Below are 25461 nucleotides of genomic sequence, written 5' to 3'. Positions count from 1 at the left end.
GCAACCAACCTTATTCCTCTGTTTGTCCCCATGCTGCTCAACATATCAGTTCTATCTTAAGCTAGGTTCACATTACGTTAGGGGCATCCGTTTAACGAATCTGTAAACGGATGCGCTAACGCTGATGTCATTTTTTACACTCTACTAATCTTCACTGCTTTTCTATATAACACAGTTTTAGCCTGTCTCCTATATCTCTTGCTTGTAAGTGCTTACAGGGAGAAACTTATCACTAGCAGTAGTCAGAGTCTTTTGATGCAGTTTCAGCCTATCACTTACACCATTAGTTATGACACGGAGCAGAGCAACTGCATTAGGCTTCAGCATTTCATATGTGTTGGTAAGCCAAAACCAGGAGTGGAACAATCAGAGGAAAAGTACAAGAGACATGTCATCACTTCTGTATTTTTCACCCACTTCTGGTTTGGCTTACAAACACAGAAGTAAAATACTGACCAAAAACTGACTGTGGCTTTAGGATGAGATTCTGCTCCTTCTGCAATGCCAGAATTGTCATAGGAAAAGTAGTCTGCATTAGGGGAAACCATCTCAGAAGGGAAGTAATCAACATGGCCCTTATACACAAAAGCCTCTACATTCATTAATAGCCCGTGCTGCACTATATAGGCATAAACAGTCTGGAGTGCGTTTGTAAAGGGTTTTTTATTTTTCACCATGCGTATTTTTAATCACTTTTTACTTTTATGGGATTGACAGATGGCTTAACAGTATGTCCCATAGACGTGAATGAAACAATGATCATGCATACACACTACAGCTCAGTTTGCACTGAAGACTCTGGGATTCTCATACATATGAGTTAGTGTGGGTACTAGAGGTTGGATCATCAGCACACATTTCATGGCTGTGCTGAAGACGAGAGAGATGTGCAGACTTTCACAGGGCAGTATTCTGTTCAGTATTTTGCATGTGTAAGGGAAAAGGAAGAGCGAGACCTACAGAGGAAAAAAAAAGGCCACAGTCCTCATTTTGGCTTACAAATACTTAAGCTGTGCCTTGTGAAAGAGGTAAGAAAAAAAAGGTTTGGCTATTTCTGGCACATTTGAGGAAACTATTCCTTTTATTATTCCTCACTTCCTTGAAGGTCAGAATGAATGAGACTTAACTGTGAAATACAACTGGAATCTTTTATTTTATAATATTAATGTTCTATTAACGCATTTTTCTGAAATAAGCTTATTACAAGTGGTAAAGCGCCTGCTTAGTGGTGATGGCCACTGCTTTGTTCCTCAAAGGGTGGGATAATTTGGCCAGTTTCCTGGATGACGTCCCCCTAAAGATAAAACAGACAGGAGGTTACATAGACCAATTAAAGTCATATATAAGGAACTATTGGTAGTGTGCACGTGAAACCCATCAATGAAAAGAAAAAAAATTACAGAGCTGTTCCCAAACTTGCTCCGTCTTTCCATGTCAATTCTTTCAGCATTTTGGTTACGTTTTTTACGCAATGAAATGCTTAAAAAAAAAAATCATGTAATGTATGCCAAGTTCCTACAATGAGCATTTGTTGAGTTTTTGCTAAATAAAAATGCATGTAATAAAAACACAAGTAACCTAACTGGAGCAGAAAATCTGCAACATCAACATTTTTTTGTTGGTTAACTAAATCTGTGTATGTAGCGGAGTTTGTGTTAATATACTCGCCACCTTGTCAGATATCCAGTGCCGTTCTGCTCCTCGTCTGAGTGACGTCACCGCTCTTCAGACTCCGGGTCACACTATGTGTGAGGCGGAAGTCTCTTACAAAGTCTGTGGAGCCTCGTTCTTACGCCTCCATAGGCTTACATTGTAAAAGCCACACTCCTGGGTCTCGTCACTGAGAAGAGGAGCAGAACGGTGCTAAATATCTGACAAGAGTGGCAGTAGGTGAGGATACTAATCCAAACACAGGTTTAGTTAAAAAAAAAGCAAACAGAAAAAACACTTAATGGCTTAAAAAAAAAAACCCTCCCATTAACATCCTTATGGGCTGTTCAGGTGACTGGTCATTGTAAAAAGAGAAACCTAACAGCATGCATACAGTCTCTTCTGCATTTTGACTCGCCCATTCAAGTCTATGGGTGCACAAATAAATAACTCGCATCCAATAAGCAAATTACCGCTTCAGAGAGGAAGAGGACTTGAACTCTAGCGCCACCTATTGGAAGCAGCAATACTAGAAGTCATTATTGACCCTTTAACGAGTCTTGCAATATGACTTGGGATAAAAGCCAAATCTTAAGTCAGATTGCAAGACTTATTAAAGTCTTATTAATGACTTGTAGAATTGCTGCTTCCAACAGGTGGCACTATAGAGTTCAAGACCTCTTCTTCTCTGAAGAGGCAATTTGCATATTACATTTCCCAAAAGAGCATTGCACAGCGAATAAGCCTCCTTATATTGGCAGGCCAGAGCCGGTATGTATGACTCTCCACGAGAAGAAGAAATGTTACCCTTTAGACCTCCAATCCCATAAAGCATTTGATCATTATATATTTTTTTTTTCTTGGGGGGGGGGGGGGGGGGATACATGGCAATTGAGAGGAAACTGTATTTGATCTTGTAAAATGTTAATGACTACTGAAAATGGATGCCATACAGATGACACTGCAGATTAAAATAAATAAATTGAAATATATGTATATCTCAAGTGTTTATTTCTGTTAATGTTGATGATTATAGAGAAGTCTGAATGAGACAGATTATTGGAGCGCCAGGCTGGCAGGTCCCGGGGTGCTGGTTAGATTAGTTCCGATGCTGCTCCTGCCGGGTGCCTCAAAGGAGGATGGGAACATGGAATGCAGGAAAACCCGGTCAAAGGGGAGCGCAAAGGACGAGGAGAAGAAAGGTAGTTAAAAGCTTTCTTCTTTTATTAGATTCTGTTATTAGATTGTGGAATCTAATAAAAGAAGAAAGCTTTTAACTACCCTTCTTCTCCTCGTCCTTTGTGCTCCCCTGTGACCGGGTTTTCCTGCATTCAATGTTGATGATTATGGCTTACAGCCAATGAAAACCCCAAAGTCATTATCTCAGTAAATTAGAATACTTTAACACCAGCTTGAAAAATGATTTTAAAATCCGAGATGGTGTACTGAAATGTATGTTCAGTAAATGCACTCACTACTTGGTCGGGGCTCCTTTTGCATCAATTACTGCATCAATGCGGCATGGCATGGAGGAGATCAGCCTGTGGCACTGCTGAGGTGTTAAGGAATCCCAGGTTGCTTTGATAGCAGCCTTCAGCTCGTCTGTTGGGTCTGATGTCTCATCTTCCTCTATACAATACCCCATAGAATCTCTATAGGGTAAGTTTGCTGGCCAATCAAGCACAGTGATACTGTTGTTCTGTTGTTTTTAAACCAGGTTTTGGTACTTTTGGCAGTGTGGACAGGTACCAAGTCCTGCTGGAGAATGAAATTTCCATCTCCAAAAAGCTTGTCGGCACAGAGAAGCATGAAGGGCTCTAAAATTTCCTGGTAGATGTCTGCATTGACTTTGGCCTTGATAAAGCACAGTGGACCTACACCAGCAGATGACATGGCTGCCCAGACCATCACTGATTGAGGAAACTTCACACTAGACCTCAAGGAGCTTGGATTGTGTGCATCTCCACTCTTCCTCCAGACTCTGAGACCTTGATTTCCAAATGAAATGCAAAATGTACTTTCATCTGAAAACAACACCTTGGACCACAACAGTCCAGTTCTTTTTCTCCTTGGCCCATTTAAGACGCTTCTGGCGTTGTCTATTGGTCATGAGTGTCTTGACACAAGGAATGCAACACTTGTAGCCCATGTCTTGGATATGTCTGTGTGTGGAGGCTCTAGAGCAATGACTCCAGCAGCAGTCCACTCCTTGTGAATGGCCTTTTCTTAACAATCCTTTCAGAGCTGTGGTTATCCCAGTTGCTTGTGTACCTTTTTCTGCCACACTTTCTTCTTCCATTCAACTTTCCATTAATATGCGCTTGGATACAGCTCTCTGAACAGTCAGCTACTTTAGCAATGACCTTTAGTGGCTTACCCTACTTGTGGAGTGTGTCAGTGACTGCCTTCTGGACATCTGTCAAGTCAGCAGTCTTGCCCATGATTGTGGAGCGTACTGAAACAGATTAAGGCTAGTTTCACATTAGCGCTTTTGAGCGCAGCGACGGCCTGTGCACGGCCGCCACTAAGCCCCGCCCCTGCCGCGCCTCCGCCAGTAGCTCCGCCTACCGGCGCATGACGCTGCATGCGTCCTGCGTCCCCTATATCACTGGGGACGCAGGCCGTGCGCAGTATCCGTTTGGCGGCGCATGCGCCTTTTTGACGGTGCGCCGAGCGCAACCAAACTGCAGCAAGTTGCGTTTGCCGCAGGTCGGCGCACCGTCAAAAGGACGCATGCGCCGCCAAACGCATACTGCGCACGGCCTGCGCCCCCAGTGATAAAGATAGGGGACGCATGCAGCGTCATGCGCCGGTAGGCAGAGCTACCGGCGGAGGCGCGGCAGGGGGCGGGGCTTAGCAGCGGCCGTGCGCAGGCCGTCGCTGCACTCAAAAGCGCTAATGTGAAACTAGCCTAAGGGACCTTTTTAAACGCTTAGGAAGCCTTTGCAGGTGTTTTTTGTTAATTATTCTAATTTACTGAGATAATGACTTTTGGATTTTCATTGGCTGTAAGCCATAATCATCAACATTAACTGAAATAAACATGTGAGATAGATCACTCTGTTTGTAATGACTATATAATATACTTTTTGTGAGTAGCACAGATGAAACTGAACATTTTTTTTTTCCACTCGTGAAGGTATCTGGAGGGCTCATGCAGACGAGTGGCGTCTGACTTTTAATCGGACAGCACACTGACCCATGTTATTCAATACCGTTGAGCAGATAGATTATTTTTATTCTCAGCTCGACTGGCCAGGAGGGGAAAATAATTAAGTGGCAGCATCCATTACTTTCTTCAGAGTTTTAGATGAGACTCAATATATTCAAGTCTATAACATGCATAAAAAAGACCCCACATGGAACAGCCAAGTGACATGGGATTTTTACAGATACATTAAAACAAACGTTAATGTAGTTGTAAGTAAACTGATCACACAGATTTCCCATGGACATAAAAGAACGGACACACAGATAAAAGTTGTCCCAAGTTTTCTGGATGAAATTGGGACATTGTCTGATACGCTCGTCTGCGGCTGCCCTTACAGTCATATAAATGGATGACTTGTGCTGCATACTTCGATCTCCATGAGGCAATCAAAACGGCGATGTACCATAATAAAGAGAAAAATGTAAAGGACAGATATGACTGAATGAACAGCACAGGATTACTCACAGGGTACAGCCGAGGTTTCTGATAAACTATAGCATACGGAGTCGTCTGAAACAAATCAACATTATGAATTAGTTTATTAATCAGGCAAACAGATACACTGCAAAAATATAGCAGGGCAGCTAGCTATCACGCCAAATGTGATAATGTGGTGCCCTGGCGAGAAAGAAAAGTACGGCTCCACCCCAGCCATGACAACTCGGGGTTAGTGATGAGGGAACGTGCTCGCATAAGTACTATATTATTCGGAAATTAAGAGTCAGTTCAAAAGGCGGGCAACTAGATTTTCACATGGGATGGAAGGCCTCTCATACTCTCATATGAGGAGATTAGAAAAGTTGGGCTTTTTTAGATTAGAAAGTAGATGCCTCATTTATATGTATAAATACAATTACATGTGTGGTCAATACAAAGGTCTGCCACATGATTTATTCTTTCCAAAGGTCCAGGGGGGCACTCATTACAGGTGGTGGAAAAGCAATTCTACCATCTAAATAGGAAAGGGTTCTTTACAGTCAGACTGTGGAATGCTGACCACAAGAGGTAGTAATGGCAGACACTATAACAGGATTTTAAAAAGGATGGGATGATTTCCTCAATACACCTAACCTTGTGGGTTATAGATAATATAGCCATAGAGAATGTATAACTGATGGGGAACAGTTGAACTTGATGGAACTAGGTATTTTTTCAATAAATACCTATACCTCTATGTAACATTATACCGTATATACTCGAGTATAAGCCAAGGCACCTAATTTTGCCATGGAAAACTGGGTAAGCTTACTGACTCGAGTATAAGCCGGGTATGCATTGTCCCATCATCCCTATCCTGCTATGCATGGCTCCCCAGTCACACTCACTGTATGCATGCCTCCCCGTCATTGTATGCTTGGCTCCCCCGTCCCTGTCATTGTATGCATGGCTCCCCCTTCCCTGTCATTGTATGCTTGGCTCCCCCGTCCCTGTCATTGTATGCTTGGCTCCCCCGTCCCTGTCATTGTATGCTTGGCTCCCCCGTCCCTGTCATTGTATGCTTGGCTCCCCCGTCCCTGTCATTGTATGCTTGGCTCCCCCGTCCCTGTCATTGTATGCTTGGCTCCCCCGTCCCTGTCATTGTGTGCTTGGCTCCCCCGTCCCTGTCATTGTATGCTTGGCTCCCCCGTCCCTGTCATCGTATGCTTGGCTCCCCCGTCCCTGTCATCGTATGCTTGGCTCCCCCGTCCCTGTCATCGTATGCTTGGCTCCCCCGTCCCTGTCATCGTATGCATGGCTCCCCCGTCCCTGTCATTGTATGCATGGCTCCCTCATCCCTGTCACTGTATGCGTGGCACCCCCGTCCCGTCCCTGTATGGGTGGCTCTCCCATCCAGTCTCTATGCATGGCTCCTTATCCCCTATCCCTGTTTGCATGTTTCCTATTGAAAAAAAAACAAGCTAACATCCTAGTCACCTACCTGTGTGCCCTGGGTGCTGGCACTGCATCTCGTTCCGGCCACTGCAGTCACATGGCACCGCTCATTAAGGTAATGAATATTCATTCCACGCCTATGGGAGTTAATGAGCATGGTCACATGATTGCTTGGCAGGAAGAGCTGCAGGCGCCAGCAGCCGGAACGAGATCCAGTGCCAGCACCCAGGGTGCGCAGGTAGGCAAGTATGATGTGTGCTGGAAGCCGGAGGCTAGCATTGTGCGCTATTACAGCAGCGGCACAGGCTTTAGCCACAGCCACCGGCTCCTGCCTCTGTGACCCACCGCTCCGCTCCCCTCCCCCGCCGGATTTCTGGGACAATGACTTGTGTATAAGCCGAAGGGGGCGTTTTCAGCATAACAAAAATTTGCTGAAAAACTATGCACATACACGAGTATATAAGGTATATCTTTTTCGTGTGTGGGGTATTTCTATGGCATTCGTTTGTGTTATTGCAGCTCCGCTCACTTAGGTTACGTCTACCAGGATGCAAAAACTCTCCGCAGAGCAGAATCGTATGTAATTTTTTTTTTTTATTTCAACATGGCATTTTGTGTCCACCCCACCCTTTTCTTTCATGCACCTCAATGTTCCTGAGATATTGCTTGATCTTTCCCATATGTAAATCTAGTCTTAAAGGTAACCTGTCAGCAGGATTGTTCTCAGTAACCCACAATCAGTGTCAGGTCGGCGCCGTTATACTGATTAAAATGATACCTTGGGTGATGCAATCCGTCTTGTGGTTGTTTAGTCTGTATTTGTAGTTTTCAGTTAAATAGATTCTCATGCTCTGGGGTGGCCTGTGGGGGGGGTCTTCATGTGGTGCTCTGCCTACGTATGCACCTTTATGAGCTTATGACAGGTCACTGATCCCTCACTGACCTACCCCTATTTTACATACTGAATTAAAATATTGTTTGACAAAAAAAAGAAAAAAAAATGTACATTTTCAAACATGATATGCAGTATGTAAAGTAGGGGGCAGGTCAGTGAGGGATCAGTGACCTATCAGAAGTCATACAGATGAATACCTAATCAGAGCCCCACATAAAGCCCACCACAGATCACCCTGGAGCACGAGTCTATCATTAACTGAAAACTGAAAATAAAGATTAAACAACAATCACAAGACAGATTTCATCACCAGGTATCATATTAATCAGTATAATGGTGCCGACCTGACACTGTCTGTAGGTTACTGAGCACAATCCTGCTGACAGGTTCTCTTAAACTATGTGTGAGCATGGTCCTCTTCTCTGTATCAATCTTCATGAGCATGATGCCCAATTAGCCAAAAAGACTCTGGGATGATGCATTATTGCATTTACGCTGGTTCTTTTTGTTGACATTTTTAGAATGTTGCACTTTTTTTTAACGTCATTTATTTTTCCATTTGAAGCTATTTTATATGTGCCAGACTGTTAATTTTATTTAGCCAAGGTGATCTAGGAGATTAGGGTTTTTGCCTAATTCATCATTTGTGACTTTTCAAAGTCACAAAATTTGTCAAAAGTGTAATCCATCCCCCCGGAGTGATTTTGGCACAATATTTTGGAAGCATTGTGCAAAACATACGTTGAACAAAATTCATAAAGTACGTTCATCATTTAAAAAAAAAATTGGCTACAAACAGCACAGCAACGAAGACTACAAGAGAAAAAGTGACTTAAACCACCCCCCCCACAAATGATGAATCGAGGCATCATATACAGTGCCTTGAGAAAGTATTCGGCCCCCTGGAAAAAGGTTGAAAAGTATTCAGCCCCCTGGAACTTTCGCAAGGCACTGTATAATAACTTACATAAACTAAAAAAGGATCTGTCACCAGACTTAAAGGGGCTGTCTGACAGTGAAATCAATTTTTGTTTTCAGTCGTAGGTTTAAAAGTAATAGAAGTATACTTGACTTCCAAGCATCGCCCATGGACCAGCAAAGACCACTAGAGGTCTGCGCATCTCATGAACCGGTGTCTGCTCTGCTTGGATGTCACAGAATTGTTATAGCCTGTAATTAAAAGGGCATTGATATATTTTTTTTTTTTTAGGACGCTTCTAGTCACCTGACCACTGCAGCGAACCTGTAACTTTCCGACCTCCACAGTGACCTGTACTATGATGGAAGTCTGTCTTCATTTATTATTTTAAAACCATCTATCCCTTATTGCATTATACTGCCGAACAACACCTCTGATGATTAATCAACTTGATTTCATCAGATCTATTTAACCATTTATACAGTTCGCATTGTATTGCTTTAAGTTTTGCTGAAGCGATAACGGGACCGCTCTATAGTATATAGTCATAAAGAGATCCCTGATAGGGTAAATCGTTTATGGACACCCCAATAATGTGACCACCTTCTCCAAATACAACTGGTTACATGTGTCCCTGTACTGCAGGACCTGATAAACACCTCCACATTTCTAATTGGGGCAGAAAAGCTTCAGTGGGATTTTCCATTATTTCATTTTGTTATTCTGTGGGCTTGGAGACATTAAAATAATAAAAAAAACAAACAGTTATATTCACCCTCCCCTGTTCCAAAAATGCCTCTCTGCCAGTTTTACTTTAGGGTCTGCAGTAGCGACGTTGTTATGACTACAATCCTTGTGCTTGCTGCAGCCAATCACTTGGCCTAAGTCTTGTGTGTGAAGACCGACTGTCTGCAGCATGCGGCATACTCATGACATTAGCACTGCAGCCAATCAACAAAGCCTATGGAGAAGAAACCTCTCTGGAACAGCGATGGGTGAGTGCAGCATAGCGTGCCGCTCCTATATGTAATGTGCTGTAATGGCAGCGGTTCAGATTCGCTGAATGATGTTTACGCACTGATGAGATGCATTACATCACACATTACCTCCAGGTGGTACTTCAGAAAGTAATGAATGATCCAAGCTGGTATCAGAATCCTGGTCACTCCCAGAACACCGAGGTTATACGTCCTGAAAGTCTGTGAATGAACAACACACAATCATACTGGGAATATGGGGCACCAATGTGTCCTTACCAGTCTGGTGCCACATCAAAACCACAAGTGCCCTGCTGTTCTGCTTGCATCCACTATACACTTGTACTGCTCCGGTCATTTTTGACCGGACCTATCAAAACGCTGTTTTAGCTACTTAAAAAATTTTTTTTTAATACCTGTTGCATTATTATACTGTATGTGAACATGGTTGGTCATTATAAAAAAAAAACCACACAAACAAAATAAATAAAAAATGTAAGTTTTTTACGTGTTTATAAAGGTTACTACTTTACTTTTAATTATTGAATTATGCTTGCTTATTGAATTCTGCACAGAAATTACAAATTTGAGCTTAACTAAAACAACTACTACTACTACTACAATAACTAAAATTAATTATAGTATAAAATTTAACTGCGTACAAACATTTTGAATAAAATAGTAAAAAAAAAAAAAAAAAATCAGTAACCAGTTTTACAACAATAACAGATTATATACAACAGTATATACAATTCAATTATTTACTCAATGTCATCCATCTAAGCATGCATTCATGCTCTCACAGCAGTGAAAATATACCACTCCATAAAAGTCACAGACCTCATCCGCATTCTCTTGAATAACAAAGAATCAATCAACTTGAACATATGTGCCAATGGCTGGCTGAACTGCTTACTTACTGATCAGATAACAAGAGACACCAGACACCACCCCCTGGAATGCTGATATCGCAGAGAAGAGAAGAAACATTTGTACTGAAAATGTTTGTACTGAAAGCATGTGTAAATCTGCACCTAAAGCAACTGTTTACTTCATAAACAATAGTAGTCTCAAAAGAAATTATAACTCAAATATGCAATCTTGACCACTGAATTTATTTATTTTTAGAGGAAAAGCAGGGTAAATAACATACAGAGAAAAAAATTTGCACAGAACTGTACTGAAAGCCAATGCGTATGGTTTGTACTGAAAGCATGTGTAAATCTGCATCTAAAGCAACTGTTTACTTCATAAACAATAGTAGATGCAATAAGTAGTCTCAAAAGAAATTATAACTCATTTGTTTTACTCAAAAAATGGCTGAAATTAGCATAAAATGCTATTCGGTCATTTTTAACCGGGAACAGTACAAGTGTAAAAAAAAATGTGGGGCAAACACTAAACCAAAAAAAAAAAAAAAATAGTACCCTTAGAAAGAACCCCTCAAATTAGGAAAATAGAAGTAACCACAAGTTTCAGAACCGCATAATGAGTTTTTTAAAAAATATCAAAGTTCAAAAACGGTCATTTTTGACCGAACAGAACAGCAGGGTTACAACTGTGAAAGTGGACTAACATTTCTCTGAGCCTATTTTATTTACAGCTCTGGCAAAAATTAAAAGACCAGTTTTATAAAAATCAGCTTCTCTACATGTCTGACAGCCATTCCATTACAGTGTCAGTTGAATTCCAACCAGAGTACACCTCATTCTACTTAATGTGCTTCTGATTAGGTGATAACCTGAACCAAATCTTATTTAATGATGGAAAGTATAAAAAAGCTCTGCTGTGTTGTTCACAATCCTCTTGTAATAAGACAATCTGGATGGCAAAACAAGTGCCAGTAATATCCCAAAAGTAATAGGAATGAAAAAATAACTTTTAACCATGCCAAAGGAGTTGAAAAGTCTTGAGTGAGGAAAAGAAGGGCTCAATTCTGGCTTTACTAGCAGTAGGATACAGTGAGCGTGATGCTATTCAAATGTCACTCAGTAACCGCAGGATGACATCAAGTGACCTACAAAAGGAATGGCAAATGGAAACTGGGGTGAAGTGCACGGCAAGAATAGTTTGGAGCAGGCACCTACAGGCAGGGCTCAAGTCATGTAAAGGTAGAAAAAAGCCTTTCATCAATGAGAAGCAAAGGAGAGCCAGGCTGAAGTTTGCCAAAGACCATAAGGATTGGACAATAGAGGACTGGAGTAAGGTAATCTTCTCTGGTGAGTCTAATTTTCAGCTTTGCCTAACACCTGGTCATCTAATGGTTAGACGGAGACCTGGAGAGGCGTACAAGCCACAGTGTCTTGCACCCACTGTGAAATTTGGTGGAGGATCGGTGATGATCTGGGGATGCTTCAGCAAGGCTGGAATTGGGCAGGTTAATCTTTGTGAAGGACATTATTATTATTTATTATTATTATTACTATTATAGCGCCACTTATTCCATGGAGCTTTACATGTGAGGAGGGGTATACATAATGCATACAAGTACAGTAATCTTAAACAATACGAGTCACAACTGGTACAGGAAAGATAACCCTGCCCGCGAGGGCTCACAATCTACAACGGGATGCGTGAGGATACAGTAGGCGAGGGTAGAGCTGGTCGTGCAGCGGTTTGGTGGATCGGTGGTTACTGCAAGTTGTAGGCTTGTCGGAAGAGGTAGGTCTTCAGTTCTTTTTGAAGGTTTCCATGGTAGGCGAGAGTCTGATATGTTGTGGTAGAGAGTTCCAGAGTAGAGGGGATGCGCGGGAGAAATCTTGTATGCGATTGTGGGAAGAGGAGTTAAGAGGGGAGTACAGAAAGAGATCTTGTGAGGATCGGAGGTTTCGTGCAGGTAAGTACCGGGAGACTAGGTCACAGATGTACGGAGGACTCAGGTTGTGGATGACTTTGTATGTCATGGTTAGAGTTTTGAACTGGAGTCTTTGGGTAATGGGGAGCCAGTGCAGGGATTGACAGAGGGGAGAGGCCGGGGAATAGCAGGGGGCAAAACCAAACTTCAAAAACTTTCCGGTTTACTCTTAGTGTCGTAGTCCAAATAATACACAGGCACTCCTTCAGAGTATCCGCTTAGTATAAATTTGTTTGGAACAAGCACTCTCTTATAGTGCCATAAATTGTCTATATTAAATCCATTGCTTTTAAATTGATGTGTTACTTCTGTATTATATCCATCATTCACACTCACAATGATTTTTGACAATTTTTACAACAACAGCCTATACTATATACAATGGCATGGCACACAGTCTGAGATTCTACAAATCGGTGTGAACCTATACATTGCTCTACTTATGCAGTTCACCACCTCCACAGACTTCTTTTAGAAAAAAATCTCGTATATCATGGAGAGATCTCACCCAAATATTACTCAGTAACGGGTTCCTCCATGTGACACTCCCTTCTCCCTACGCGTTTCACCGTCCAGATCATCAGGGGAGTCTCTGGGTCAAACTTAATGTCTTCATGGAAAAAGTGCCATCACAGGGCTGTTCATTTGCTTGCTTTTTATAACATGCACTCATTAGTATGTTCCCGCCTCCTACAGGTAGGCCGGGTGTATGCCCGTGACCACTTCCTGTTGATGCGTTACCATAGTGATAGACCTATTACTCATATGTTTCCAATACCACCTTCTGACTCATTCAAATTAAACCCTTATCACAGATGTACTTAGACATATTACTAATCTATGATTGCGCAGGCATCAACCTTCTCATAGGGTATACATTCATGCGCGCTCTTTATACTTCGTTCAGCTTATCGGGTTGCCTGGTAACGTGCTGACGTCACTCCTCTCTCCTTCCTTTCTGGCGTGGACGTACCGCGCCTGCGCGCTCTACCGTGTCAAGTCCAACCCTCTTTCCTATGTCAGAGCGCCTATTTCCTCCCATCACTGAGTCACCATCCAGGGGCACACCGCGCCTGCGCACTCCATATGCAGCCGCTTCTTACAAGCTCCATCCTCTGAGTGCATATAATCCCATCACAGGGTTATCACACGGGAGCATTTGTATATCTATCTACCCTTCACATGCGCTTCATCTAACGCTTTCTTTGCATCTGTCACCTTATGTCAATTTTCATATAAGTATAATCAGCGTTATTTAACGAAGCGACAGTATATGAAAACCTTAATTTTTTTTATATAAAAAGTCAATAACGATCTATAACCGCATATAATTATAATTAACATATTTTAGCGTTATATGGTAGATGTCCCCTGTTAATCTAATAGTAAATGGCATATATATACTTTAATCACTATTAATAACGGAATGTTCCCTCTACAGTCCCCAGGATACATGTGGGCATAGATTTAACCCTTGTATAAGATATTGGAGTTAATACATAACAGTCATTTTGGGCATACTTCACAAATTCATCATCCGATATTGAGATCTTTAAGTAATAGAACTCTATTTCAAAACTTCTTGATTTTCTCTTTTCAACTGTTTTAATCGATCACCTAGGACTATGTACAGTACTTGACTTGGACTTGATACATTTACCTCCAAGACGAAACTCCTTGTCGTCTCTTTGTCTCACTTTAGTTTATTAAACGGCTATCTCACACTTAAGGGAACAAAAAAAGGGGCCTATTAAAAAGGTGTAACCCCTTCGGTCTCCCTCCAGAGTAACCCCACTATCCTTTAACCCCTATACAGGGATCTGGCTTTACGTGGGGCACAGTGGAGTTTGTCCTCTGGGGCTCAGCACTCATTGTATGTGGTAGGATAGGTTATAAAAAAGCCGCAAAGGATAGTTGGTCGTTCAGGTCTGTTGGTTGGAGTGTCCTCAACCAGAAAATCCATTTACATTCTTTCTGGAGGATCACTCTATCCCAATCTCCTCCTCTGTGCGGATAAGGAACTTTTTCAATCCCAATAAATTGAATTTTACTATAATCACCTTGATATATCCTATTGATGTGGTTTGCTATGGCTGTATCTCTTCGATTCACCACATCACCCACATGTTCACGTATCCTCTTCCTGAACTCTCTTCTGGTTTTCCCTACATATTCCATCCCACATATACAGGTTGCCTTATAAATCACCCCACTAGTGCGACAATTAATAAACTGTCTAATAGTGTAAATTTTCTTGTTGTTCATACTCATAAAAGTTTTCCCTTGCGTTACTGACTGACCTGCTATACAGTTACCGCACCTATAGCACCCTTTTACCTCCCTTTCTAACCAGGTGCGTGCTGGAATCTCTCTAAAATGACTGTGCATGAGTCTATCTTTTAAAGATTTATTCTTTTATATGTCACTTGTGGTTTGGAGCCTAACGTTTTCTCAATATCTGTATCCATTTTAAGGACTGGCCAGTGTCGTTCTAAAATTTCTTTGAATTTTTCTGACCCATTCGAGAACTTAGTGATAAACCGTGTGACCTCTTTGTCTTCTTTTTTCCTTAATAATTCTTTTCGATCTTTCTTTAATGATTCCCCATAAGCTGCCTTCAAAACATGATCTGGGTATCCTCTCTCCCGGAATCTCTCCCTCATATCATTGGCTTGTTCTTTAAATTTCTGAGGGTTTGAGCAGTTACGACGTAACCTCAAATATTGTCCTTTTGGTATCCCTCTTTTTTGTGGAAGAGGATGATTGCTCTCCCATCTTAGGAGTGAGTTAGTAGCTGTTGGTTTCCTATAATTGCTCGTTTCTAGGATTCCATCAGTTCCCTTTTTGACACACACATCCAAAAATCTCATTTCTGATCTATGTACCTCATATGTGAATCTAAGGCCTAAATCATTACAATTAAGGTCATTCACAAAAGAGACAAATTCAGATTCTGTACTCCTCCAAATCACAAAAATATCATCAATATAGCGTAGCCATAAGGCTACGCTATCATGTCGAGAATTCATATCGTTAAACACAATTTTTTCCTCCCACCAGCCCAGGAGCAAATTTGCATAAGTGGGCGCACATGGGCAGCCCATTGCAGTGCCCCTGAGCTGGTGGAAGTACTATTTGTAAGGCAGAATTTCAAAGCTTTTAAAACGAAATCATTATGTTTCATAAAGAAGCGTCCTCGAGACTTAAGATAGTATTCCACGGCCATCAGGCCTTTTTTGTGGGGTATCGAGGAGTACAAAGCCTCCACATCTATGCTCCCAAAAATCATGTCTTCCTCAAGGCATATACCATCCAATCTACATAGAAGATCACCTGTATCTCTAATATATGAGCTCAAGTTCATCACAAAGGGTCTTAATATCTGGTCAAGATACATTCCTAGATTCTGGGTCACACTATTAATACCTGCCACTATGGGTCGACCCTTTAAAGGGGTAAGAAACATATGAATAATAGGTCTATCACTATGGTAACGCATCAACAGGAAGTGGTCACGGGCATACACCCGGCCTACCTGTAGGAGGCGGGAACATACTAATGAGTGCATGTTATAAAAAGCAAGCAAATGAACAGCCCTGTGATGGCACTTTTTCCATGAACATAGTAACATAGTTATTAAGGTTGAAGGGAGACTTTAAGTCCATCTAGAAGACATGAAGACATTAAGTTTGACCCAGAGACTCCCCTGATGATCTGGACGGTGAAACGCGTAGGGAGAAGGGAGTGTCACATGGAGGAACCCGTTACTGAGTAATATTTGGGTGAGATCTCTCCATGATATACGAGATTTTTTTCTAAAAGAAGTCTGTGGAGGTGGTGAACTGCATAAGTAGAGCAATGTATAGGTTCACACCGATTTGTAGAATCTCAGACTGTGTGCCATGCCATTGTATATAGTATAGGCTGTTGTTGTAAAAATTGTCAAAAATCATTGTGAGTGTGAATGATGGATGTAACACAGAAGTAACACATCGATTTAAAAGCAATGGATTTAATATAGACAATTTATGGCACTATAAGAGAGTGCTTGTTCCAAACAAATTTATACTAAGCGGATACTCTGAAGGAGTGCCTGTGTATTATTTGGACTACGACACTAAGAGTAAACCGGAAAGTTTTTGAAGTTTGGTTTTGCCGTATGTAGCGGTTTTTTGTTTGTGTTTGTGTTTTTGTACATGTGCATTTTTAAAATGGACTAAGTCCCTTTTTAATCAAATTAAAATAAAGTTTATTAGTTTTAATTTCTAGTATTTGTCTAGCTTGCTGGTGAAGATATTATTTCTAGCTAGTAGATCACTTGCTGAAAACCGGAATAGCAGGGGGACAGGTGGATTAGTTGGGCAGCAGAGTTAAGAATAGATTGGAGGGGTGCGAGAGTGTTAGAGGGGAGGCCACAGAGCAGGAGGTTGCAGTAGTCAAGGCGGGAGATGATGAGGGCATGGACTAGGGTTTTTGCAGATTCTTGGTTGAGGAATGTACGGATCCGTGAAATATTTTTGAGTTGAAGTCGGCAGGAAGCGGAAAGGGCTTGGATATGTGGTTTGAAAGAGAGATCAGTGTCAAGGATAACCCCGAGGCAGCGAGCTTGTGGGACTGGAGAGAATGGGCAGCCGTTTACTTTAATGGATAGGTCCGTTGGGGGGGGGGGTCACGTGAGATGGGCGAAAGATGATTAATTCTGTTTTGTCCATATTAAGTTTTAGAAATCTAGCGGAGAAGAAGGATGAAATAGCAGACAGACACTGAGGGATTCTGTTTAGTAGGGAGGTGATATCTGGTCCAGAGATGTAGATCTGTGTGTCATCAGCATAGAGAAGTATCATTTCTCCTTGCGGAGAATAACATGCTAAGCATGTCGAGGTGAGGAGACTTAAAGCCGCAATGCTCCTCTGGGAAATATGCTAATTATGCAAATTGTCTCTTCAGAGAGGAAGAGGACTAGAACTGTAGTGCCACCTATTGGAGGTAGCAATCCTAAAAGACAATGTTGACCCTTTAGCAAGCCTAGTTACATGACTTAGAATAAAAGCCAAGCCAGAATCTCCATTTGCAGACACTGTGTTTCGGGGTACTGCCCCTCATCAGTGCAAAGTGGGAGAAGATCTGGTTTGGCTGTGAGAGAGGCGTCTGACCGATATCCAAGAAGTATCATTTCTCCTTGCGGAGAATAACATGAGTTCTAGTCCTCTTCCTCTCTGAAGAGACAATTTGCATAATTAGCATATTTCCCAGAGGAGCATTGCGGCTTTAAGTCTCCTCACCTCGACATGCTTAGCAAATGGACAGTGTCTGCAAATGGAGATTCTGGCTTGGCTTTTATCCTAAGTCATGTAACTAGGCTCGTTAAAGGGTCAACATTGACTTTTAGGATTGCTACCTCCAATAGGTGGCACTAGAGTTCTAGTCCTCTTCCTCTCTGAAGAGACAATTTGCATAATTATCAGCATAGAGATGATACTGAAAGCCATGAGATTCTATGAGCTGTCCGAGGCCGAAGGTGTAAACGGAGAAGAGCAGGGGCCCTAGGACTGAACGCTGCAGGACTCCGACGGATAGGGGGCGCGGTGAGGAGGTGGTGTGCGAATGGGAGATGCTGAATGTCCGGTCTGCTAGGTATGACCCAATCCAAGATAGGGCCAAGTCTGTGATGCCAAGAGATGAGAGGGTCTGTAGTAATAGGGAATGGTCCACTGTGTCAAAGGCAGAGGACAGGTCCAGAAGGAGGAGGACAGAGTAGTGTCGCTTGGCCTTGGCGGCTAGTAGTTCATTGGTGACCTTAGTTAGGGCAGTTTCAGTGGAGTGGTGTGGCCGGAAGCCGGATTGCAAGTGGTCAAGGACGGAGCAAGAAGAGAGGTGGGAGGATAGTTCAAGATGGATGTGCTGTTCCAGAAGTTTTGAGGCATAGGGGAGAAGTGATATAGGGCGATAGCTAGATACAGACGATTGGTCAAGAGAGGGCTTTTTGAGGATAGGTGTGATTGAGGCATGTTTAAAGCTTGAGGGGAAAACGCCAGTTGTTAGTGATAGGTTGAAGAGATGGGTTAGGGTTGGGATGAAGACTGTGGTGAGGTTTGGGATGAGGTGGGATGGGATCGGGTCAAGTGCACAGGTACTGAGATGTGATCTTGAGAGTAGAGTGGAGAGTCGATCTTCTGTAATGGTGGAGAAGTTGGTTTTGGGGGAGGAGGGCAGGGCAGGTAGGAGGAAGGGCACTGGGGGTTTTTGACCAAAACTGTCTCTGATGTGATCAATCTTCTCCTTGAAAAATGAGGCAAAGTCTTCAGCTGAGATGAGTGGAGAGGGAGGAGGTGCTGGGGGGCGGAGGAGAGAATTGAAAGTGTTGAATAACTGTTTTGGGTTGTGAGACAGGGAGGATATGAGAGATGAGAAGTAGGTTTGTTTTGCTGCAGCGAGTGTGGCCTTGAAAGCAGTGAGGGACTGTTTGAATGTGATGAAGTCCTCATTGGAGTGGGATTTTTTCCATCTCCGCTCAGCAGCCCTGAAAGCCCGCCTCAGTTCTTTGGTCAGACTGGTGTGCCAGGGCTGTCTGTTGATTTTGCGAGCTTTGGTATGTTTGAGAGGGGCAACTGATTCCAAAGCTACAGCTATTGTTGTGTTATATAGAGCGGCATCCGCATTGTGTAGGGAACTTATGTCTGTAAGAGGGAGGAGGGATTCAGATATTCGCTGTAGATCGAAGTGTTGAAGATTTCTGCGAGGGTGTGCGAGTTTTTGAGGTGGGGATTGTGGACCTGAGGAGGAGAGGGAAGAGAATGTAAGTAGGTTGTGGTCAGAGAGAGGAAGAGGCGAGTTAGAGAGGCTAGATAGGGAGCAGAGGCAGGTGAAGATGAGGTTAGTGTGTGGCCATCTTTGTGAGTGGATGCAGAGGACCACTGAGTGAGGCCGACTTTCGGAAGTGAGAGATAGAAGTTTAGTGACAGCTGAGAGGGAAGTGTCAATGGGAATGTTGAAGTCGCCCAAGATGATAGTGGGGATATCAGTGGAAAGGAAATGAAGTAGCCAGGTGGTGGTCAAAGAAGGTGGTGGCTGACCCTGGAGGGTGGTATATGACAGCTAGTTGGAGGTTGGAGGAGGAGTAGATGCGGACAGAGTGCACCTCGAAGGAAGGGAGGGTAACAGAGGGCGGCAGTGGGATTGTGGTGAAGGAGCAGTTATCTGACAGGAGAAAACCAACTCCTCCACCATGCTTACAGCTGGGGTGGGGGGTGTGGGAAAGGTGGAATCCACCATATGAGAGTGCAGCAGGAGAGGCTGTGTCAGAGGAAGTGAGGCAGGTTTCGGTGATGGCGAGGAAGGAAAGTTTGTTAGTAATAAAAAGATCATGGATGAAAGAAAGTTTGTTGCAGACAGAGCGAGCATTCCACAGAGCTCCTGTTAGTGGGACTGGGGAAGCTGGGGCTGGGCGAATGTGTATAAGGTTGGAGTGGTTACAGAAAGTTGTGATTGGGTGTGGATGGGAGGTAGAAATGACTGTGGGAATGTAGTGAGGAGGACCAGGATTTGGAGAGATATCGCCGGCTGTGAGGAGGAGCAGAGAGAGTGTTAGCAGGTGGGAGCAGGAGAGGGCAAGAGGGGGCTGTCTGTGTTTGGAGACAGAGGAGTGTATGTTGAGGAACAGATCTGAGGAAGAGGCAAGATGGATTGGAAGGATTGAAGAAGAGATGAACAGTTCCTTGCTTGGTGTAGGGATTAGTGGGGTTATCAGAAAGTGAAGGATTATAGGGGTTAGAGTGGAAACAAACAAACATTGTTTACAGTGACTCTTTCCAGTTACCTTCTGTTCCAATTCTGGATTAATTCATATTTTCATATCATCTCACACTTTTAAGATACACACTTCTAGGATACACACGGCAGACTTGTGCTATGCAATATATGTGCTACAAAGTGCATTCAGGTGTGAAGCAGAGAGGAGTGGTCTGTGCTCCTCTTGGTCAGATAATTAAGAGTGGACCAGATGCATATGATCAAGCCAAAGTAAACAAGGTCATAAATAATACTGGGGTAAAGCAGGGGGTTATTTGAGAGACATACCAAGTGAATGCTATGTGCAGAGGTAAGAAGTCTCTGTGGAAAGCTGAGTGACGTACCAAGTGAATGCTATGTGCAGAGGTAAGAAGTCTCTGTGGAAAGCTGAGTGACGTACCAAGTGAATGCTATGTGCAGAGGTAAGAAGTCTCTGTGGAAAGCTGAGTGACGTACCAAGTGAATGCTATGTGCAGAGGTAAGAAGTCTCTGTGGAAAGCTGAGTGACCTACAGACATATGAATCAATCCGCATACAAGGTTATCCTGGAAAAACAGTTGATTCCTTCTGCTCAGGCAATGTTCCCCAACTCTGAGGACTGTTTTTTCCAGCAGGACAATGTGCCATGCCACACAGCTAGGTCAATCAATGTGTGGATGAAGGACCACCACATCAAATCCCTGTCATGGCCAGTCCAATCTCCAGACCTGAAACCCATTGAGAACCTCTGGAATGGAATCAAGAGGAAGATGGATAGTCACGAGCCATCAAACAAAGAACTGCTTACATTTTTGTGCCAAGAGTGGCATAAGTCACCCAAAAGCAGCGTGAGACTGGTGGAAAGCATGCCAAGACGCATGAAAGCTGTGATTAAAAATCATGGTTATTCCACAAAATATTGATTTCTGAACTCTTCCTGAGTTAAAACATTAGTATTGTTGTTTCTAAATGATTATGAACCTGTTTTCTTAGCATTATTTGAGGTCTGCAAATACTGCATTCTTTTGTTATTTTGACCATTTCTTATTTTCTGAAAATAAATACAAAATTTATTGCTTGTAAATTCGGAGACATGTTGTCTGTAGTTTATAGAATAAAAGAGCAATTTACATTTTACTCAAAAATATACCTATAAAGAGAAAAATCAGACAAACTGAACATTTTGCAGTGGTCTCTTAATTTTTGCCAGAGCTGTGCATCTCCTGCGCCCATTATATAGCTCATCATACATCCCCTGCGCCCATCATATGCACACATCTCATCATACATCCCTGTGCCCATTATATGCACACATCTCATCATACATCCCCTGCGCCATTATATGCACACATCTCATCATACATCCCCTGCGCCCATTATATGCACACATCTCATCATACATCCCCTGCGCCCATTATATGCACACATCTCATCATACATCCCCTGCGCCCATGATATGCACACATCTCATCATACATCCCCTGCGCCCATCATATGCACACATCTCATCATACATCCCCTGCTCCCATCATATGCACACATCTCATCATACATCTCCTGCGCCCATGATATGCACACATCTCATCATACATCCCCTGCGCCCATGATATGCACACATCTCATCATACATCCCCTGCGCCCATCATATGCACACATCTCATCATACATCCCCTGCTCTCATCATATGCACACATCTCATCATACATCTCCTGCGCCCATAATATGCACACATCTCATCATACATCCCCTGCGCCATTATATGCACACATCTCATCATACATCCCCTGCGCCCATTATATGCACACATCTCATCATACATCCCCTGCGCCATTATATGCACACATCTCATCACACATCCCCTGCGCCCATCATATGCACACATCTCATCACACATCCCCTGCGCCCATTATATGCACACATCTCATCATACATCCCCTGCGCCCATCATATGCACACATCTCATCATACATCCCCTACGCCCATGATATGCACACATCTCATCATACATCCCCTGCGCCCATCATATGCACACATCTCATCATACATCCCCTACGCCCATGATATGCACACATCTCATCATACATCCCCTGCGCCCATCATATGCACACATCTCATCATACATCCCCTGCTCCCATCATATGCACACATCTCATCATACATCTCCTGCGCCCATGATATGCACACATCTCATCATACATCCCCTGCGCCATTATATGCACACATCTCATCATACATCCCCTGCGCCATTATATGCACACATCTCATCATACATCCCCTGCGCCATTATATGCACACATCTCATCATACATCCCCTGCGCCCATCATATGCACACATCTCATCATACATCCCCTGCGCCCATCATATGCACACATCTCATCATACATCCCCTACGCCCATTATATGCACACATCTCATCATACATCCCCTGCGCCCATCATATGCACACATCTCATCATACATCCCCTGCGCCCATCATATGCACACATCTCATCATACATCCCCTACGCCCATCATATGCACACATCTCATCATTCATCCCCTGCGCCCATCATATGCACACATCTCATCATACATCCCCTGCGCCATTATATGCACACATCTCATCATACATCCCCTGCGCCATTATATGCACACATCTCATCATACATCCCCTGCGCCCATCATATGCACACATCTCATCATACATCCCCTGCGCCCATCATATGCACACATCTCATCATACATCCCCTACGCCCATTATATGCACACATCTCATCATACATCCCCTGCGCCCATCATATGCACACATCTCATCATACATCCCCTGCGCCCATCATATGCACACATCTCATCATACATCCCCTACGCCCATCATATGCACACATCTCATCATTCATCCCCTGCGCCCATCATATGCACACATCTCATCATACATCCCCTGCGCCCATCATATGCACACATCTCATCATACATCCCCTGCACCCATCATATGCACACATCTCATCACACATCCCCTGCGCCCATCATATGCACACATCTCATCATACATCCCCTGCGCCCATCATATGCACACATCTCATCACACATCCCCTGCGCCCATCATATGCACACATCTCATCACACATCCCCTGCGCCCATCATATGCACACATCTCATCATACATCCCCTGCGCCCATCATATGCACACATCTCATCATACATCCCCTGCGCCCATCATATGCACACATCTCATCATACATCCCCTGCGCCCATCATATGCACACATCTCATCATACATCCCCTGCGCCCATCATATGCACACATCTCATCATACATCCCCTGCGCCCATCATATGCACACATCTCATCATACATCCCCTGCGCCCATCATATGCACACATCTCATCATACATCCCCTGCGCCCATCATATGCACACATCTCATCATACATCCCCTGCGCCCATCATATGCACACATCTCATCATACATCCCCTGCGCCCATCATATGCACACATCTCATCATACATCCCCTGCGCCCATCATATGCACACATCTCATCATACATCCCCTGCGCCCATCATATGCACACATCTCATCATACATCCCCTGCCCCCATCATATATCTCATTGTACATCTCACCATATATCACCTCTGCCAGTTATTTTGGAGGGCTCCCCCTCAGTGGCACTTAGAGGGCACGTACCCAGGCCTGGCACTAGAATAACCCCTCTCCCCTCACGTACATATCTCCTCCACAGAGAGTTCTTCTGCAGGAAGTTGGCCCAGAACTTGTCCACCGCATTCAGCTTCTTCTCCGGCAGCACGGGCTCCCGAGGGCTCAGCTCCTGATCCTTCAGCCATTTTCTACGGAGCGCTCTCAGCTGCTGCTGCCGGAGCTCCGCGTCTGCCGGACTAACGGCCATATCTGCCGATACACCGAACCCAGTGCCCTCTTCTGCAGTGACACCTCGGAGCCTTCCAGAGGGCACGCAGCGACTAGGGCGCACTATAATGACGTCACGGACATACGAGGTGTGCGATGTCGCCCTCTGCTGCTCGTCCGTTGGCATTACTGCAGTGCTATGCTGAGCTGTAGTGCTAGAGTGCACAGTGAGAGGCCGTGCATGGGACACCCTTCACAAGACTGCATGAGGAGCAGATATGGCGATATTAACATACTCAGCAAATGGTCAGAGTTCTGCAGAAAGCCCCCCAGTAATAACTGAAAATGCCCCCCATCATGGAGGGGGTACACAGTAGTTTAAGAGGGACGTTGTTGGGGGAGAAAGTGACCCCTTCCAACTCACAGACAATCGTCACCAAAAGATGACTCCAATGATCACTCAGTTTCTTTCCGCTTCAGTTTTTTCTTTCCCATTTTCTTTTTCCCTCCACATAAGCGATATGAAGGTTTGTTTTTTTGTTTGCGGAACGAGTTGTATTTCTCAATGGCGCCATTTAATGACCATGTAATGTGCCGGGAAGAATCCGAGTGGGATAGAGTTATGTTTTTGGGTTTTGTGGAAACTTTATTTCATAGTGCAGTACGGTTATACTAAAACCAAACTTCTAGAGTTTTTTTTGTTTTAATACTTATAATAAATGATAAAAATTTGCAAAAGAAAATGGCTCCTGTCACCATATCCTGAGAGTCACAAGCTTTTCTTTTGGCCAGTAGAGTTGTTTGTCGGCCTGGTCTTGCCGGTGTGCTGTTGCTTTTACTGGTACCATTTTGAGGTCCAATAACTTAATGAACTCTTTATTCCGTTTTTTTTAAGGTGGTTACGTGATTTTGCTATTCTTTTTTTTTAATTTCAGCATTCACCTCAGGAGAATTATTGTATTATTTGTATTATTTATGCCACAAATTTATACCATATGCATTTGTGTAATTTATATCCTAGCCGCTGCATTCACACACATCCACTGCCCTGGCATTAACTCTCTACACTCCGTCCATATTGGCCCCTCACTCCTTTCCTCTCCTATGTATAGCACTCACACTCTTTTCACATTGCTACACTGCACAGATCCAGTCAGTCCCACCATTCAACATCAGAGACGCTCCCACAAATCACTTAACCATCTGCTCACTCTTTCTATCCTCCTTCTCCTAGTCGCAGGGGACATTGCTCCCAACCCTGGTCCCCCATGTTATATAAAGTCAAACCCCCCAACTGCTACACTCAGAAACCCCTCTAATCTTATTAATATTCCCTGCCTGCCATCTGTCTCTCTTAATTATGCCCTTTGGAATTCTCGCTCAGTGTGTAACAAACTCTCCTTCATTCATGACTTTTTCCTTTCTAATTCTCTTAACCTCCTGGCTCTTACTGAAACCTGGATCCAGCAGTCAG

At 43.4% G+C, this 25461-nt stretch overlaps 1 protein-coding gene across 1 annotated transcript; it reads right to left on the bottom strand.

Moving 5' to 3' along the window:
• Positions 1–644: 644 nt before the first annotated feature.
• Positions 645–24189, bottom strand: NDUFB6 (NADH:ubiquinone oxidoreductase subunit B6). Its single transcript, XM_073552461.1, has 4 exons — positions 23848–24189; positions 9654–9746; positions 5327–5371; positions 645–1294 (listed from the first exon to the last, which is right to left on the bottom strand). Exons 1-4 carry the CDS (start codon positions 24172–24174, stop codon positions 1223–1225), a joined length of 537 nt encoding a protein of 178 aa, XP_073408562.1. The 5' UTR covers positions 24175–24189; the 3' UTR covers positions 645–1222.
• Positions 24190–25461: the final 1272 nt, after the last annotated feature.

Source organism: Dendrobates tinctorius, unplaced genomic scaffold (assembly GCF_039654945.1).
Source record: "Dendrobates tinctorius isolate UK_male_01 unplaced genomic scaffold, ASM3965494v1 ptg000191l, whole genome shotgun sequence".
Taxonomy (NCBI): Eukaryota; Metazoa; Chordata; class Amphibia; order Anura; family Dendrobatidae; genus Dendrobates; species Dendrobates tinctorius.
This window is presented reverse-complemented; position numbering and strand designations above follow the sequence as displayed.